Source organism: Perca flavescens, chromosome 15 (assembly GCF_004354835.1).
Source record: "Perca flavescens isolate YP-PL-M2 chromosome 15, PFLA_1.0, whole genome shotgun sequence".
NCBI classification, from domain to species: domain Eukaryota; kingdom Metazoa; phylum Chordata; class Actinopteri; order Perciformes; family Percidae; genus Perca; species Perca flavescens.
Window position 1 is genome coordinate 9,002,704 of NC_041345.1, and position 18,235 is coordinate 9,020,938.

The 18,235-nt window shown below is 43.7% G+C and overlaps 2 protein-coding genes across 2 annotated transcripts in view; one reads left to right on the forward strand and one right to left on the reverse strand.

Moving 5' to 3' along the window:
• The first annotated feature begins 2,558 nt into the window (after positions 1 to 2,558).
• Positions 2,559 to 3,720, forward strand: ier2a (immediate early response 2a). The gene has a single exon (XM_028599577.1). It carries the CDS (start codon positions 2,648 to 2,650, stop codon positions 3,275 to 3,277), a length of 630 nt encoding a protein of 209 aa, XP_028455378.1. The 5' UTR covers positions 2,559 to 2,647; the 3' UTR covers positions 3,278 to 3,720.
• A 3,575-nt stretch (positions 3,721 to 7,295) lies between these two features.
• The window catches only part of cacna1aa (calcium channel, voltage-dependent, P/Q type, alpha 1A subunit, a), an 89,715-nt gene continuing 78,775 nt past the window's right edge, over positions 7,296 to 18,235 (reverse strand). Inside the window, exons 44-47 of the mRNA XM_028599201.1 lie at positions 16,974 to 17,087; positions 12,962 to 13,175; positions 12,362 to 12,663; positions 7,296 to 10,907 (exon numbers count right to left, since the gene is read on the reverse strand). Coding sequence (XP_028455002.1) covers positions 10,089 to 10,907; positions 12,362 to 12,663; positions 12,962 to 13,175; positions 16,974 to 17,087 — 1,449 coding nt within the window. The 3' untranslated portion in view covers positions 7,296 to 10,088. The remainder of the gene's footprint in view (positions 10,908 to 12,361; positions 12,664 to 12,961; positions 13,176 to 16,973; positions 17,088 to 18,235) is intronic.

An 18,235-nucleotide genomic window follows, 5' to 3' on the forward strand; every position in this document is an offset into this window, starting at 1 on the left:
TGCGGTGCAGCATATAATCAGTTTAACAGGAGAAGGAGAAGTCATCAGTTGATCACGTATCAGCAATGGCAGATCTGGCTCTTTTAGAAGACCTCTATGCGCTGGTCTGCAACATTGTTTTAGCCTGTGGGGTTCTGCACAACATCGCAGAACCCCAGCCCCTCTGCTGTCAGGAGACAGGGTCCAGCACGGGGGGTCGGAGGACACGCGCTCTCCCTCAGCTGTTGCCTCGTTCCGACGAACACGAGTAAAATAAAAGACACTGCATAAACTCCGCTACCGTGTGTTTATTTAATTATAGGTACACCTACATGTAGGCCTAATAGATTGCAATAGAAGTCTGTATATTACTATTAGGACTATAGAAAATGTGTCAAGGATGTATAAATTAAATAGGCTAAACTTCAGCTGGAGTATGATTTACTACGGCAACACTGTTGACCGCATCAGTGATCTCCTTTCATCCCGCATTCTTTCTACAGCCTTTAATACCAGTTTTCAGGCTGCCAAATAGTACACACGTTAGTGCAAATGAACCAGAGATATCAGGGTTTCAATCTCCACCTCTGAAAAGTTCCGCTTCTCAGCCGGATTACGTCTCGCCATGTTGTAAATTGTAGGGGCGAGGCCTCAAAACCCAGAATATATTGGGGCGTGATATTTAAATGACGATCGTTTCCAGCCGCCGCATTTATCAATGTACGACCATTCTTACGCTCGGATTGGTGTGATACGAACTTTTCATGAATCCCACGTGAAGCCTGTCGTAAGATGATTTCTGCGCTCATATCCGCGCTGGTTTCTACGTTAGGTTGATAAATGAGGGCCACTGAGTGTAAAAGCGCGGAAGGCAGAGGTATGTCCCTCTTTGGCTAATGTATTTTAAAGATGGAGGTACAACATGGCGGCCGTCATTGAGCGACTCGTATGTATTCTGAATAATTCTGAATGGCAGATTCTACGAGTACGATAATACTCTGATTAGTTGGTGGAAGTAATTACACATGAATGAGCACATATTTGTGAAAGAACAAAGTTTTTTTCTGCTAAGAATCAACTCAAAAAACTTACACAGTGGAGCTTTAAGAGAGGCAACTGATCATCTAAAGAATAAGATAATAACTGTTTATGACTTATTTGTCACTGTCAACAGAGGAATTTCATCTACCTTTATTTTCCTTCCTTTCACATGCTGCTAATTGATGCATTTTGCTTGCAAAATTGATGCATTGATTTTATGCATTTATAGGCAGATATTTTTATTATAGTTACAGCATATTTAAAAAAATGTCAGCCTGATATCCTGTGCAACTGATGTTTTGTTGAACTGCAGCCACACCACTAACAATCACCTGCATACCACAAATTCCTCTGGAAGTAGCTTGGAAAAAAATGGTCTCTCTCTTTCTGTTTCTCTCTAAGAATTAAAATCTGCTAAAATACGCTTTCAAACTGATGCTCCAGAGTAAAATGTATTGTCATAGCTGTCATATTGATGTAGTATTCACTGTATCCAGTTACAACGTTAAATGACGTAAACGTACGCTGTAGTTTCTGATCATGATACGATCGGGAGGAATGGATTCCATTGCCCAAATATGGACTTAGGGAAATGGCAAAGCGCTCTGACGCAATCCTCACCACTGTTACTTTAAATGGCTTCAGGAAACAAGGGCTTCCACTCACGTCATGGGTTTTCCTCTGCATGTGCCACATGAGCAGGATGTGCTTTATATGGGCATTTGTCTGTTAACCTCCACCCACCTTTTATTTTTTTCCCCTTTCAAAAGGAAGTAACACGCTCTGGGGGATGGGACAACTAGTGGAATGGTATTCATCCTTGCTGTGAGACAGAAAGACAGAAATATTTTTAGACTTTTCCTGCTCCAGGTTTTGCATAATAAGAAATACATTGTGGTCAATTTATAATGTGCTGGTGGGTTTGAACACTAAGAATAGCCTGACATTAAGAGGGGGAGGGGGGTTCACGTTGCGAATTGTATGTTTTGAATGTAGTTAAAATAAAATAAAAATTGTTGATCACAAAAATAAAGAATTGCCTGACATGGGCTCAAAGTCCAAAATTCAAAGGCTGGCTGCATGTGGTAACCAGTAGGCTACCTAGAAACTAAAGAGATGAGTTATTCTCTAGAATAAAGTAAATGCTAAAATAAAGCAAAATAGATAAACCATAAATTGCAATAATAAAGCATCCACGATCGACCTCTATTTCTCCAAGTGTTTGCGTAATGATGGTGTAAATTAGACATCTTTGGAGTTGTTGTGAGATTTATTTTCAGTTTTCCCTCCAGTTTTCCAGCCTTTGTGGTAGCGTTGCAAATGTCGGGGCTGTTTTCTCCGATTGTTGTTCATAGATGGTTACATCACCAGATGATGATGGGTGCCTGTGGGTCATTTGTTCTGTTGATTTTTGTTTCTATTTGAAAAGAAGTAGTATCTTGATAGATTTAAATAGCCACAGTTGCTTAACCAGTTGTTGGGAGGGCTGTTTGAAATAGCATGGCAGGGTATGAGGCCAATGGGCGGGGCTATATGACGCTGAGTGATAGTGACGTCAACGAGGTAATAAGTAGTTATACTGCACCCGGGCCCGGCCGGTCTTTAATTTTTGTCTGTGGGAAGTCATATGCGAGAGGCTGAGTCTACCAACCTTAACGTTTTGATTGTTTGTCCTGGACTCATTTCAAAAACAAGCTGTGACATGGAGGTCAGCGTGGAGGCCAAGAGGATCATGGTCGTGGCTTTGGGGAAACTGTACAGCTCCCGCACCCAGCGAGGGGGTCTCCGTCTCCACCGGAGCCTCCTCCTGACTCTGGTAATGAAATCTGCCCGGGACATGTACCATGAGGCCCAGACGACGGCGGAAAGTGCTGCACCAGGATGTAAACAGCAGCAGCAACAACAACAGTCCAAGGGTGAGGTGGCCACAGAGCCTACTGGCGTACAAACGGAGCTCCAGGGTCCCGCTTCGCTTGCCACCGGCAACCCTCGGACTTTACCCGGAGAGGAGGTCGTATGCTCCCCCGCAGAGCTCCGCCGCGACGCAGAAAACAAGGAGAATCTGTGCCCGACTCAGCACTCCAGGAAAAGACGGGGTAAAGCGGCTGTGGAACCGGACTTTCTGCCTTGCAAGAAAGCTAAACTTGAGCAGCAGCTCATCGTAAATTCAGTTTTGCTGGACTATGTGAACTGCAGCAGTGAACTGGGAGCGCACCCAACCCCCATGCCTCTACAGAGAGCCATTGCAGCGTGTTGAAACCCCTGCGCAGATTAAAGGCAATAAACTTTCGACACCGCCTGGGAGCCTGAACTCGACTAATAAGGGCCTCTTCCAGGGTCATTGGGATGAACACACGGGATTATGTGTCCTGAAAGAACCAAACATGACTCTGAGCGAGTCTGGGCATGTTACAGGAATCAAGGAAGTAGTCCAGTTGGTGTGTAGTAGTCCCAATGACTTTTGGCCTAATTATTGGCCAATGCTAAGCAATGGACTGGCTTGAGCTGACCAAAGGCGGAACTAAAGCAATAGGCTCATCTGGACATGCCCTTGAACTGCCTCTCTGAACATTTCCAGCTCAGCAAATGTAACAAGTTGTGAGTGTGGGACCAGCGCTGTAAGATAAAATGTGTTGATGAATTCAAGTGTAAAACAATGACTGCAACTACCTCAGTATTTATTAAACCATTTTTATTGAATTTGGAGTGATGTGTTTGTACCAGAAACTGTGTCCGAGGGGTTACATGTTTACTATCTTAGTCATGAATGCTGCTGATGTAGCGGCTGATTGCTGTTGGTGCAAGGAAACCAGTGTGCCAAAGTGGTATGTGACAGGAAGCTGGTAGAGTGTGAGAAGTTTTGCTTCCTTCCCCCACACTGATTTGCAGAACAAAAGCAGGGACCATTCATGAGATTGCAGTCTAAAGAGTGTGTGGGGGGGAGGCTGTAAAGCCATTGACTGGCCCTACACTGAGAACAACCAGGGTCCCCTGGCTCTTAAAGTAGTGTTTTACTATGGCCTGACTACTGTCCTAATAGTCATTGGTTCAGGGTGCAAAAGGTTAGAATCACCCGATTAATTGCCAACTAAGTACTCCTTACAAGGAGTTTGCCTGCAGTGTGTGCAAACATAAACATAGGCCTATTAAAGGAAACGAACAAATATACGATAACATAAACAAATATAGACCTGTTTTAACAATAAGAAAACAAGACTTTATGGTTTAGTGCCGACTGTGCAAAGATGATGATTAATGGGCAAAAAGTTGAGATATTTGTGGGATTGATACATGTGTTGATAATCAGTAGTTCTTTACAACAGAGAAAAGAACATAAGACTTATGCAGGTTAAACTACAATTATTCTTATATTCAAGTTGGGTGTAAGTTTTGGAATGTAATGTCAGCACAGACTATGGAGTGGGCGCAACAGGGTTTGCCAGTGTTGGGGGAGGGGGGTTAGTCCAGGAAAACAGAAGAAGGAATGTGGGGGGAAGTGCCTGTGTGAGGCCCTAACTGTGCTGCTTATTCTTCCGGCTGAAACCCTAGCACCCGGTCTGTCTGTGTACAGAGGGCTGGGAGGAGTGGCCGGAACCGTCTGGACATGCCTGTGAAAAAACACACACACACGCTTTCTCATGTTTGTCTGTTCGGATCACGCACACTCTTTACTTGTTTTTTTTTTCTTCCCCCTGAATTTATTTTTCTCACACCCAAGCTCATTTGTGAAGGAATATGCTGACACATCCATGTCCTCTGCATCACTAAGCATAAAGATAAACAAGTCATGTTCTTATGGATATTTGGTATCTTTCAAACCTAGCTAGAATTCACAGGAACATACGAGCTGAATTCACTTCAAGCTATTGGGGTGATTTAGATCTCTCTTTCCTCATCGGCCCCGTTAGGTTGGATAACAGCTGAACTAATGCATGATTTTATACTAACAATGCATCTAGAATGGAATTATCACCCAGCAGTTCCTCTCAGGTCATCTTACAGTTCATACTTTTGGTTTTACAGCCCTCAAATGTATTGTTTGCTTTACTCTCATCAACCCGGTTCCCAGCACCAAATGGCAGATGGACATTATTGACTAGCTGGTGAACATGGTGGAGAATTTAGCAGATTTTTCCATCAGGAGCTGGTGAAAGGCCAAAACAGAGTTAAAAGAGAGCAAATTGGAGATATGTGTTCAGAAACACAACTCCAAATGAATGATAATACTGCTCTGTGTCTGCTAGATATTTATATAGTTTAAAGTGCTCATATTATGGTCATTTTCAGATTCATAATTGTATTTAGAGGTTGTACCAGAATAGGTTTACATGGTCTAATTTTCAAAAAGCACCATATTTTTGTTGTACTGCACATTGCTGCAGCTCCTCTTTTCACCCTGTGTGTTGAGCTCTCTGTTTTACAGAGTGAGGCATCTCACTTCTATTCCATCTTTGTTGGGAGTCGCATATGCGCAGTACCTAGGTCTAGGTACTACTACTACTAAAGGACTACTAGCCAGTCAGAAGCAGAGTTGAGGGTGTGCCATGCTAGCAGCTAGGCGAGCATGATAACTTGTGTTACAAAGTGACCACGTTTGTCTCTGAAGTAAAGGCTGGACTACAGTAGAGCTGTTTGGAGCAGTTTGTGAACAGTGTTTTCTGTTGGAGATGGTAAGTCCTTTTGGGGTGGACTTTGGACTTTTTCACTTTGTAAACTTATAACGTGCACAAAAAAAGACATATAACACAATAAAGGAAAGGGAAAAAGCCAAAAAGTGTGATATGAGCACTATAACACTCACGCCTGTTGTATTTACAGCGTGTTCTACTTCCCTCAAGTGGCCACAAAAAGTGTGTAGAGCTACGGAGCAGTTTTTAGTAAGTGGGCACTGTCTTGTGCGTTTCTCATTTCTGCCAATAATTTCACATTATTCCACCGTTCGGCAAGTGGCAGTAATGCACCAAATAAACGCAGAAATGCGCCAGCAAAGATGGCGACCGCACGCTAACGGATGGATGTAAACAATGCACGTTTCAAAACGTTCACAAAAATTAGCTTTGCAAGTCTCGATAGAGGAAGGCAATGTATTAAACTCGTTTGCTAAAACCTCAAGGATTTCTACATTACGTTTTGGTGATTAGCACTGAATGTAAATATCACTTTTGTTTGTTTACAAGAAAACTCCACAGGGCATTTTTAAGCCACGTATGAGCCATTGACACCCACAACACATCCTCACAGTTAAAAAGACTAAAGCAAAAGGACAAGAAATGAGGCAAAAACGGTGTGCATTCTCTCTGGATTTTATTCTTTAGGAAGAGTTCTGTTTGGAATTACAAAATGCACTGGTAGAAATAGCGGTGAGACAGTTTGAGAGTGCAACAGATAAAGAGTGTGAGAGAGACAGAGTTAGAGAGAGAGAAAAAAGAGGGAGTGAGTGAGAGATCAAAGGTTCCAAAGCCAGTTTTAATACAGTACATCATCAGACTTGGCTAGCTCCTGCACCCCCTGACCTCCACAAAAAGTAGAAGGGAGAATACACCATCTTCTGAACTGTACTTTCTTTTCTTTGTATATATATATTTTTTAAAAACAGTTCTTTTCTGTGGTGTCCTGAACATGGTTGTGTTGTGCCTCAACCCCATGTAACAGAAGAAAACTCTCACCAAAGTCTCTTTTGTGTTTTCATTCTGTAGACATTTTTTTTTTTTTTTTTTTTTTTTAATAATTTTTAACCTTTTTTGTTCTCAAAAATAGAAGGAAAAAAGGAAACGTTGCTTTTTTAAAAACATCTATCTATTTATATATCTTTTTTTTTTAAATTCCTCTGAATTCATTAATCTGCTTTTTCTTTTATGTCCTGAAGATGACTGTTAACCCACGGTGTGGCATGCACATAGCACATGCATTTCTGGAACTAGATATTTTTTCCTTTTTTTTATTTTAATCTTTTGTACTTAAAAACATTTTTTTTTTTTCTTCTCAGTAGCGGCTTTACATTGCTTTTTGTAGACTTTGTGTGGTTAATCAGCGTGTTAGTGGATTTCACTGCAGCATAGACACAAAGATGGATGGTGAATGTTTGGGGCTTTGCATGTTTCATTCAGGGGGTTACTTACATCACGCACATACACACACACACACACACACACACACACACACACACACACACACACACACACACACACACACACACACACACACACACACACACACACACACACACACACACACACACACACACACACACACACACACACACACACACACACACACACACACACACACACACACACACGAAGATTGTTACAATGATTTTAAAATTTCAAAAGGATTTCTGGAGACAAAAGAATAGAAAGCAAAGCAAGCACAGAAACCAAAAACACCAAAAATTGATCTGAAACACACTCACCCATGTACATACACACGCGCAAAAAAAACCACTTACACACACACACACACACACACACACACACACACACACCGCAACCAGGAGCTACATACATAGTGTGCTTTCTGATTTACATGTAGTGATGTGAAAAAATACTTGTCTGTGACATTCCACTGAGGTTGGAAAGACACTAATAGGCAGTTTTTTTTCTTTTTCTTTTTTTTCAGTGCATTCTCTGGTCAACATGTGATAGGCCTCCAGGTTAAAAAAAATGTATAGGTTAAATAAATAAAAATAATAATTATGTTGGGGCTGACAGTGGTGTGCATTAGTGACAAGTGTTAGTTTGAGGCACACAGAGAAACACACAGAAATAAATAAAAGATATACAGGAGTGATACACACAGAACTTAGATGTTTTCCAGGACCTTGACGAGGCCCAGACATCTTTTCTCCAACCCATCTGAACTGTGCAATTCTTTTCGCCTGTGTTTACACGTGGCGAACACACACGAGACGGTCTACAAGTGAGAGAATGAGCTAAACTGTATTCTTGGTGCGCTGACACTGTAGAACTCTGAATCAGAAGTGAAGTAAAACGAGAGGTACAAAAACTAGAGGGACACCATTTGTCATACAGCGCCACCGGATGGTCACAAGCGGTGGTGGAACTCTGCTTAAGCATCTGCAGGTGAGGAGAGTCACCCATTTCAATGAAGAAACCTGGTCGGGAACTGCTGCGCTTGACACATTTTTAAAATGGGGCTCACAATCAAATTCACCCACTGTCTAAACTCTATATAGTCTTTGAAAAAGAGTGAAAAAAAAAAAAAGACAGACCTAATTGACTGCTTTGGGTAATCTCTGTCTCATGTTTGCCCTACTGCAGACTCATTCTCCCACAATGCAACTGTGGGTTAGAGCTCCACCTCAGGGTTGGAAAAATGATTAGCTGAGCTCAAAACTAAACGAACATACAGAACAGAATATAGAGACCAAATATGCAGAATCTGTCTCATTATCACGACCATCATGATCATTAATAGTTTATATTATGATATCTGTTTATCCATCATTACAGTCAATAACAATTAAAACAAAAACAAAGATGAAGAGTCTCTCTCCTTTCTCCGCCTTTCTATTGGTCTCTTTCCCTCGGATGTCTCTGTTTTAACCCCAAACCCTGGAAGACTTTGAGATGTTACGGATTTGTCTGACTTGTTTCACCAATATGGACGTCACATCTTTTATCCACTTTACCCTGCTTCCCAGCATATCGCTTTATCACCTTAGTTACAAAAAGTTACTTCCACAAAAAAATTATGTGCAATTCCAGTTGTGTCAGTGGCAGGCATCTGGCACAGAACATACAGACAAGCAAGCAAAAAGTAATCATTTCGTTCCTTCTAAGATATACATACAGTGCTCTCCCCATAGCCTTCTATCACTTGATTTTAGTGTAATGAAGGTACCGATAGAAGAATGTCATACAGAGGAGAGAGAGAAACAGAAAGGCATTTGTACTAAAAAAAAAAGAGAGAAGCTCTGCAGACCACAACAGAAAGGACCAAGTAAAATTTCCCCCCACATACAGTAGATTCTCATTGTTGCTATTATTATTATTTTTTGTATCATTCATGCAGGATTCCACAGGGTGTACAACTCCGCAAGTCTAAAAAACGAAGCTGTGTGGGGTGCAACAGAAGATTCAAGCTTCAATGTTTTGAAGAAGTAGAAGAGAAGGAGGAAGAAGAAGCAGGAATAGAAGAAGAAATACTGCAGAAAACAGTTATTGGTTTGTTTTTTTGTGTGTTTTTTTTTGTTTCTGAAACCCATCTCCACGTTTTTCCTTTTCTTCTCTCGTAGGTCATGGGTTGAGGTTAGTTAAACAGTTTGATTCTGCGATGAGGGAGTTTCTCCAGGGACAACGGTAAACATCACCAACGCGCCCATCCTGTCCTCTAGATTTTGACCAAGGGACTCGTCGACCCACCATGCAGCACTCCCCAACCCTCCCACCCACTTAGCCTCCTCACCTCATACAGGTGGAGGGCTCATTGTCAGTTTTGTTCTTATTTAAAAACACAGATGATAAAACTCATCAATATTCAACTGGTGGCTGGGAGGGTTGGGTTGGATTCTGAACTTAACTGAAGGTAGCTTTGATAGGCAAAAACTAAACAGTGGTCGTTCTTTTGTCTCTGACTGTAAGTGTCTTTTGTCGATTCGCGACTGTTGACATCTTGTAAGTGGCTGTAGCTCGTTGCCAGAGGCATAATTTAAGACACACAAAAACTAGTGTCCATTACCCCCTCCTGCTTGCATCCTTAAAAACTGCAGTTTGAGGTTGGTCTTATTTGGCATCAAGATATGAATGCAACAATAATGCAAGCAGAACGTGGAGGTGCATGGTTTCCCCTTACACCACTTGTTGCTCCAGATCCTGCCTCAGCATTCTTGTTCCACCCCTCCATCCTGACACCTACCCCTTCATCTAGACCTTGCATCACTGGGACATGCCAAGCAGTAGAGGAGAGAGAAAACAAAATTGAACAGGCAAGTAAGAAAGAATCATGGTTTCCCCTGGCAGTCAGAGCACTGGCTTTAGAGTTTCCCGTCTTTCGGTCCATCTATCGATTCTTTTTTCCTCCTTACGCCCCTCCCCCATCCCCAGAGGCTAGCACCAGTCGTCGTCCTCCGTCTTGCTGTAGGGTTCATGCAGGCCCTTGCGGGGACCTCTAGGATGCCCGGCTGGAGGGGGGACCTTGTGGGGCCCAGTATGTTGGGGTCCATGGAGATGTGTGGAAGGGGATGAAGAGCGGTAGCCATTGGGTAGGCGGCGCTGGGCAGCAGGCTGCATCTGGCCCTGTACAGGCCCAGTCAGGACGGTGGTGGGAGGGGGCGCATGGCCGGCAGTCCTAGGTGAGGTGCGACTGGGCTGTGGGTGTGGCGGTGGATGAGGGTGGGGATTGTTTACAGGGTGTGGCTGCGGAGGGGGGTGCGGGTTATGTGGCTGTGGCTGTGGCTGTGGGGGAGGCGGCAATGGGTGGTTGGCCAGGGCATGGGGGTGGGGGCTGCTACCCTGCATGGGGCTCTGCTCATAGGCAGGTGGTTCGTGGTGGGGCTCATAGTCTTGGTAGTCCTGGTTGTAGAAGCAGCCATCCCCTTCCACGGAGCCACCTCCTCCACCTGAGTCTCCCCAGCGAGGAGGGGGATGATGACCCTGGCGGGTTGTGCCATGGTGGGCTAGTGGTAGGCCAGAGGGGGGAGGGCCCTGGCCCTGGGGAGGCTCAGGAGAAAAGCGACGGGGGGCAGGGGCTGGGGGTCGGCCCTGTGGGCCCCCAGGTGGCGTGGGCATGGCCTTACGGACCACAGGGGAGTAGGTAACATGGGGCCGGGGGGTTGCGGGGGTCTGAGGCAACTGTCGACGGCCTCGGCGTGGCGTACTGGTCCCCGAGGTTGAGGGGACGGGACTTCCGCTGACCGAACTACTGCCCTACACAAAAAGTGAAATAAAGCAAATAAAAAGAACGAACCACAAATTCAACGACAGAACATGTAGAATAAAGAGGATGGGAAAGACAAAGTATAAAACAAATAGAGAGGTAAAGAAAGAATGCAAGATAGAGAGGCCGAGGGAAAGCAAGACAGTCCAAATAGAAAGGACAAGAACAAGAACCACGGCAATAATAAGAATAGAAGCATCGGTCATAACGTGCGTGGAGTGGAGGAGAGAAAGGCAGAAATGAAAGGCATCAAAAAGCAATGGAGCAGAGGAAGTGGACAGAAAACAGCGCCATTCACAGAGAAGCAACATGTCACGCAATGGAAAGAAAACAAAGGACGACAAGAGAAAAAAAGGGTAAAGGGTTGATTTCCGCAGCAACAAATGTGGTACAGGGTAAATATGTTGACTGAACATGTATACAATGTGTTTGGTTTTACATTTGTGTTAGCGGGCTGTGTGACATGTATGCAAAAATGTTGAGATCTAAAAAGTTATTTATTATAACACAAAGACAAAAGTTAAAATGTGAGGAAACAATTCTTCCCCAATTAGTCTTCCTTTGCAATACAAGTTATAACATACAAATTCAATACATAAGGCTGAATGGTGTGTGTCAAAGAAGTTTTTTTTAGCAAAGGTAGATCATAGATACTTTTTGTTTCCTATTTCAATAGGAAATGTTGGTTATGTGTTTTAAAAATGCCATAAAAGGAAAGGCAGTGGGGGGGGGGGGGGGGGACGGGGACATGACAGAACAGTGGCAGTCTAAAAACATTTAGGTAGGGCAGATAGGGAAAGCAGTCAGGAACTCAAATATACATTTTATGTATATTTGTTTGGTTTTTGGAACAGTGGTTTGATAACAGTGACTTGCATGTAGTCAAGCATGTATTCACAAATGTACATAAAGGGCCCGTACTATCGGTGCTATTTTTAACACAACTGTGGGTTGTTAAAGACAACAACACGTCTTGGCCTCTAATTTGAAGGAAACAGGACAAATGTATAGTAGTCCTACGATAACTCATGACGTCTCTTTGTCACTTTATTCATTATCATATCAAATAGTAACATGCGTTCCGGTCAATGGTGAGTTTATAGTACTTTTCAGTGGCCTATCCAGGATAACTCGGAGGAGACCTGTTGTGTGTGCAATGTGCTCATGAAAGTTGACCACCAGAGGAACTTCATAACAAAACCCCGTCAGAAACGCCACACTTAGCGCAACAGTCAGTGTTTCGTTATCGCCAAAAAATACCGCCTTAAAAGGCGTTATTGGCTGCTTGCGCCAGTTACCCATAATCAAACTAGAGGCCCTGGTTTTATATTTTTCAGCATAACACTGAAAATGTGGTCATACCACTTATTTTTGTACTAGGAAGTAAACAAGATGTTGTGTTCCAAACTAGACGGCACATGCACACAAGTACCCAGAAGCCCACCTGTCTGTGCGTCATGCACTCGCGGCCCTCGCGGCCCTCGCGGCCCTCGCTGGGCGATCGTGACCAGCGCCGGTCCCTTTCTCTCTCCCTCTCCCGGTCATGCTCTCTGTCGCGGGAGTGCCTGTGTCCGAACTCGCCCCCTCGCTCTGCTACATAGCGCTCTTTGTCCACAGAGCCATGGTGGTGGTGATGATGGTGGTGGTGCTTACGGTCTTTGGACCGGCCGCGATCTCTGTCACGATCCTTGTCTTTGGCCGTGAGGTCCCCTGACTGGGTGGTTGTGCTCAGGTCTGTGCCCAGGCCTGATGATGGAGTTAAAGGGAGTTATTGTTGGTGTGCGGTGAAAACACTAAAGATTGCTAGGACACAAGATAACAATACGACATCCCACTTAAAATCAACACTTAAAAGCAATGTGTGCACAAAACCTTATATATGTTTTTACTCAATACATTAGAATTCTTTTCTTTTTCTCATTATAATGTAACTTCCACACTGTCCAACTGTATAGCATTCTGTCAAGCGGTCATGTTACTGCTTTTTATATACTGTATGTGTGTTTGTGTGTGTGTGTGTGTGTGTGTGTGTGGTCTTTCCCACCTGTGTCAGCCTCCGTGTAGCGACAGAGGGACCTCTCAGACGCCCGATGACTCCGATCCTTTCGCCGGTGTCCATGTCTGGAAGTCCTCCCCTCTTCAGGTACACACTCCATGTTGTAGTCGTCTGCCCCTCCTTTGTCTCTGTGGCCCCGCCCAGACCTGCTGTGGCCCAGCGACGAGGCCGAGCGTTTCATTGGACTGCTGTCACTGATGGTCTAAGAGAGAAAAAGAGAGCACCGAGGAAGGGAGGGAGAGGGAGAGAGAGAGAGAGAGAGAGAGAGAGAGAAATGCAGGGAGAGGTGTTTCCTTTGATTGTCAAGTTGGTGTTGTCTGTGAGCCATGGGTTAAGAGACACTGTGTACGTGTGTATTTGTATGCATGTGTGTGAGTGGCTGGTTTCTTGAATTTTATAAAAGCCCACCCGCCTTACCAGCTCCGTAACAATTAATGGGCCCCTACAAAAAATATATTATCTAATATTCAAAATCACCCCTTATTCTGAACCAGGCTACCAAACAGGATTTAATGTGAAGAGCTCCAGGGTGCTGAAATGAAGTCAAATAAAATTACCTGATTATTAACTAATAAAACCACTACATCTGTAATGGTGGTCTGAATTTTGTATGTTTCAAGAGAAATATATATATTTTGTTTTCTTCAGAATTCACACCACAGGCACGTGTCTCCACTGCACCTGTGCTAGCCCCCAAAGTGTTAAGAAAAGCGGTCTCTGGGCGGGAGCGACAGGATTTGCCGACCCCTGATATAGAAGAATACAAAAGTGTATAAGAAAAAAGAATAACAAGAAAGAAAGTGAAAGAGATAATGGCAAATGGCCATGCCTTCCATGCTTCTGTAACTTGCTTTGTAAAAGAAAAAATGAGACAGAAATGTCAGTAGGAGTTGCACCAGTCCTTCATCCTCCTCACCACCCATAAATGGCACATTCCATTGCACAATACTGCACAAAACTCCTCTATTTCTGCTCTGTTTCAGCGTGCTTTCCTCCAGCCATGCAGGTGCATAGGGGTTGTCCTGAGTCCTCCACCCACATGAGAAATTCCTTCTGCAGTGCTGAGGCCTCATGCTCTGAGGCGGGACAGCAGGACAGAGCCTATGGTGCCACAAGTTGCTGACCTGGGCATGTAAACCATATCAGGCTACTTCAGTGCTAGATCCTTTTGGATGATGAGCGGGCCAGTTTTCCGGTTACTGTGTTTAAGACAAATCAACTGACAGTTGAAAGGTTGGCAGATGTATATAAAACACCAGTTTATCTGGGCCTTATAGGAGTAGCACTGAGAATCCCAACAACATATCCATTCACACGCACATATACCCAAATCCTTCCTCTTTCTGTCACTCATCATTACTCACACATACTCCCACATCAACACATTTCATGCATGCGGGTGTGAATGGAGACTTGGAGACAGACGGGTAAACATTGACAACATCATTATAGACAAGCACACAGGCATGAGGACATAGAGCAACAAAGCACTAGCAGCAGCTGAGACAGAGAGAGAGAAAGAGAGAGAGAGAGAGAGAGAGAGAGAGAGAGAGAGAGAGAGAGAGAGAGAGAGAGAGAGAGAGAGAGAGAGAGAGAGAGAGAGAGAGAGAGAAAGAGAGAAAGAGAGAGGGCCACAAGACAGTGTGGCATGTTGATATGAGAGGAGACGTGCAGAGTTCAGCCCAATTCCAAACCCACTGCGTTAGGTGCATGAGAGAAGTAGCTAAGGATGCTAGGATCAGTTTGGAAATTGGGCTGGCATCACATTTGGTCATGCCAAAAAAAGGTTGCCCTAATAAATTTGAAAGAAAACCCCTGCCAACAACATGGGGACATGACAAATGAGGATAAAAAAAGTGCCAAGAGTGTGTGAGAGTGAAAGGGAGAGAGAGAAAAGAGAAAGAGAGACGAGACAGGGAAGACAGGGTACATACACTGAGGTTACTGCCACGTTGTCTCCCTTTCCTCCGCTGCTGTATGAGCACAGAGAAAACACACACACACACACACACACACACACACACACACACACACACAGACACACACAGAGCCACAAATACACACATTGAGCATACACACAGACCCAAGAAGGGAGGAAGAGAAGTAAGGAAGACAGGGATGGATTGATACACAATGAAAGAGAAAAGGGGTACAGTGGAGAAGTAAAAACCAAAGAGTGTTAGGTGGAGGTTTAACCCAAAAAGAGATGGGGTGCCACAGTGGAGAGAGAAAAGAGAAAGACAGAAAGAGAAGAAGGGACAGAGAAAGAGAGTCTGATTAGACACTGAAGCAGCAGTGAAGGTGGAAGAGAAACACTTACCACAGAGACTGGGGGTGGTCGGAGCCAAAACAGGGTTATATAGACAAGGTCACCATGAAAATGCTCAATCAACAGCACCACGGTCACAACAGCAATGACAACAATCAGCAAAATACACACACAAATGGATACAAATACACACCAAGACACACAATTACATTTGACTCAACAGCAAACAACAGAGTGACAGAAACAGTGTGAGTTTCAGGGCACAGAGAAACGGAGCACAGAAAAACTGCGGAACACCCCCCCACACACACACACACACACCCCGACCCACACACACCCCCCCGACCCACACACAACCACACACACACACACACACACACACTCGCAATACATGCTCGTTCCAGTTCATGTTGAAAGAAATCCCCCAAAATTCAGGTTTGTGGCACTATCTTTGTGGGGACCCGTCAATGAAATAATGCATTCCCTAGCCCCTTACCTTAACCTTAACCATCACAACTAAATGCCTAACCTTAACCCTTACCCTAACCCTAACCTAATTATATACCTAATCCTAAAACCAAGTCTTAACCCTCAAACAGCCCTTTAAATTTGTGGGGTCCAGCATTTTGGCCCCACAAAGCTGTCGGAACCCCACAAGTATACTGGACTCCCAGTTTTTGGACCCCACGAATATAGTTAAACAAGCCCACCCACCCACCCCCCAGTTTTGGACCCCACCCAATATACACAAACACACACCACACACACACACACACACACACACACACACACACACACACACACACACACACACACACACACACACACACACACACACACACACACACACACACACACACACACACACACACACACACACACACACGCAATACATGCTTGTTCCAGTTCATGTTGAAAAAATTCCCCAAAATTCAGAAAGAGTTCAGCTCAGGCAAAACCTTTGTTTGGAATTTCCTTGGAAGGAAGAGACACTTTAGTATAAAAAAACAACAAGAAAAGATAAATAAATCAGTCTTGACAAAGAAGAGGACATAATGGCAGGCCAAAAAGTGTGTAAACCGTATGTTTGTGTTTGTGTGTGTGTGTGTGTGTGTGTGTGTGTGCGCATTTGCATTTATAAATGTGTGGTGTGCGTATGACAACCAGAGCACTCACCGGGATATATGAAACAATATAAAATGGATGAGTGTGTAAGATGGAAACGGGACAACCACGGTTAAAAACCTCCATGCAGGTGGCGGGATGAGGGGAAGAGAAGACGACAACAGGAGAAGAAGAACAGAAAAAGGAGCAGAAGGTCTCACTTTGCCTTGCTATGGCCCTATTAAAATTCAAGTTTGGAGGTCAACATTTCAGCAAAACATTTCTATGTTTTAGCCAGAAATATTGTCACTCACGATAGCATATCTTGTTTAATGGTCGTCACACTACTGGTGGTTCTTTGGCTGAAAAAAAATGTACCTACAGAAATGTAACCTTGTGCCCAGTAACCAGTATGGCCAGTACCACATCAGTGGCTTCATTTAGCAGTAATCCCTGTTAAACGTGTGCCAAACCTTCGCCAACATTGATTCTAGGAACCACAGCAATAAATATGTAAGCAACAAGTCAGACCTTTAAGAATATGATATTTTAAACAAAAGAGGGGATGAGGAACAGAGATAATGGGGGGAAATAGACAGAGAGTGGAAAGGTAAGAATGCTGCTCACTTGGTTGTCGCCTGGGAGGCGGGGCATGGAAGCGGCCCTTCCATGGCCTTCCATTGGCGGAAAGTGCTCAATATCCGAGTAACCATCCTGCCCCATCTCTGTCATCTCTACCGTCTGAAAACAGAGCAGGAGAGCAGGAGATGGTGTGATGACTGCCATGAAAACTGACAAGGAGTAGGGGAGGGGGTGGGGGGGCGGAATAGGTGGGAAAGTTTGTAGTCCAAAGAAAGCAGAGAATTGAGGGTCTCAGAGAGGTAAAGGTAGTCAGTGGGAGAATTTGGAAAGTTTTTGAGAAGGGATTTTACCTTTTTTTTCTTTGTTTGTTGTTTTAGTTTTAAATTGTGCTATGAATGAAAAAAAAAAAAATTCAGGAATTGAGTGGTTGGATCTTAAGATAGTGAGTATATTCCAAATAAAATCCAATTTTGTGTTTGGCTGCTGTCAAAAATGTAGCGATTCTTCTCCAGATGGAGGAGCTCGAGAGTCACCAGCAATGTATTTGAGGGGAAACCCAAATGCAGCCCAAAGGACGTGAAAAACGCAACTGATCACATAACAGTGTTGGCCAGGTGCAGGCGCTGATGCATTGTAGGCAGCACAGGAGGTTGTGTAAAAATGACAACAAATTCGGCTGGCTAATTTGCAAACACTGCAGTTGTCAAATCTTAATCCAGCCTGTTGTTCTGGAAATTATGCAAATTTTCCAATGCAAATATGGCAAATTCTATTTCGTTTGGTGTATACCTTAAACACTGGAGCTGAATCTGGCAGCTGGGGCTGTTTAAAACCAAGGCGTGGCACTTATTTGTTGTTATTTAAATTTCAATCATTAGCTAAGATGGAGTGCCAGCAATTTTATTTATTATAATTTTATTAGTCATTAAAAAAAGACCAGATAAAATATATAACATATAATAAAATAATAACTTATAAACTCTAATTTATGTAATGCCAAATAAAAGCTAAACCACTTGCAGCATGTGTTTGCTGCTCATCTCATCTCATTACATTTCAGTGTTTGGGGGGGTGTTTTTCCTATAAAGACATTATGTTGTCTAATATTTCCTGTTGTTTGTGCTTTATGGTTTGATTTGCCGTATCAAACTGTAGGTTATCATTCAAACTAGTTTGAATGAAGCCGACAGCCACTCTCTTCTATCCAACTCCTGAGTTTAAACTTCTCCAGACCTCTGTTGATTAATATGGAGAAGTGGCTATGTTATAGGGCTGACTGACAAAGAGACCAGTCAGGCCCTCCAGGA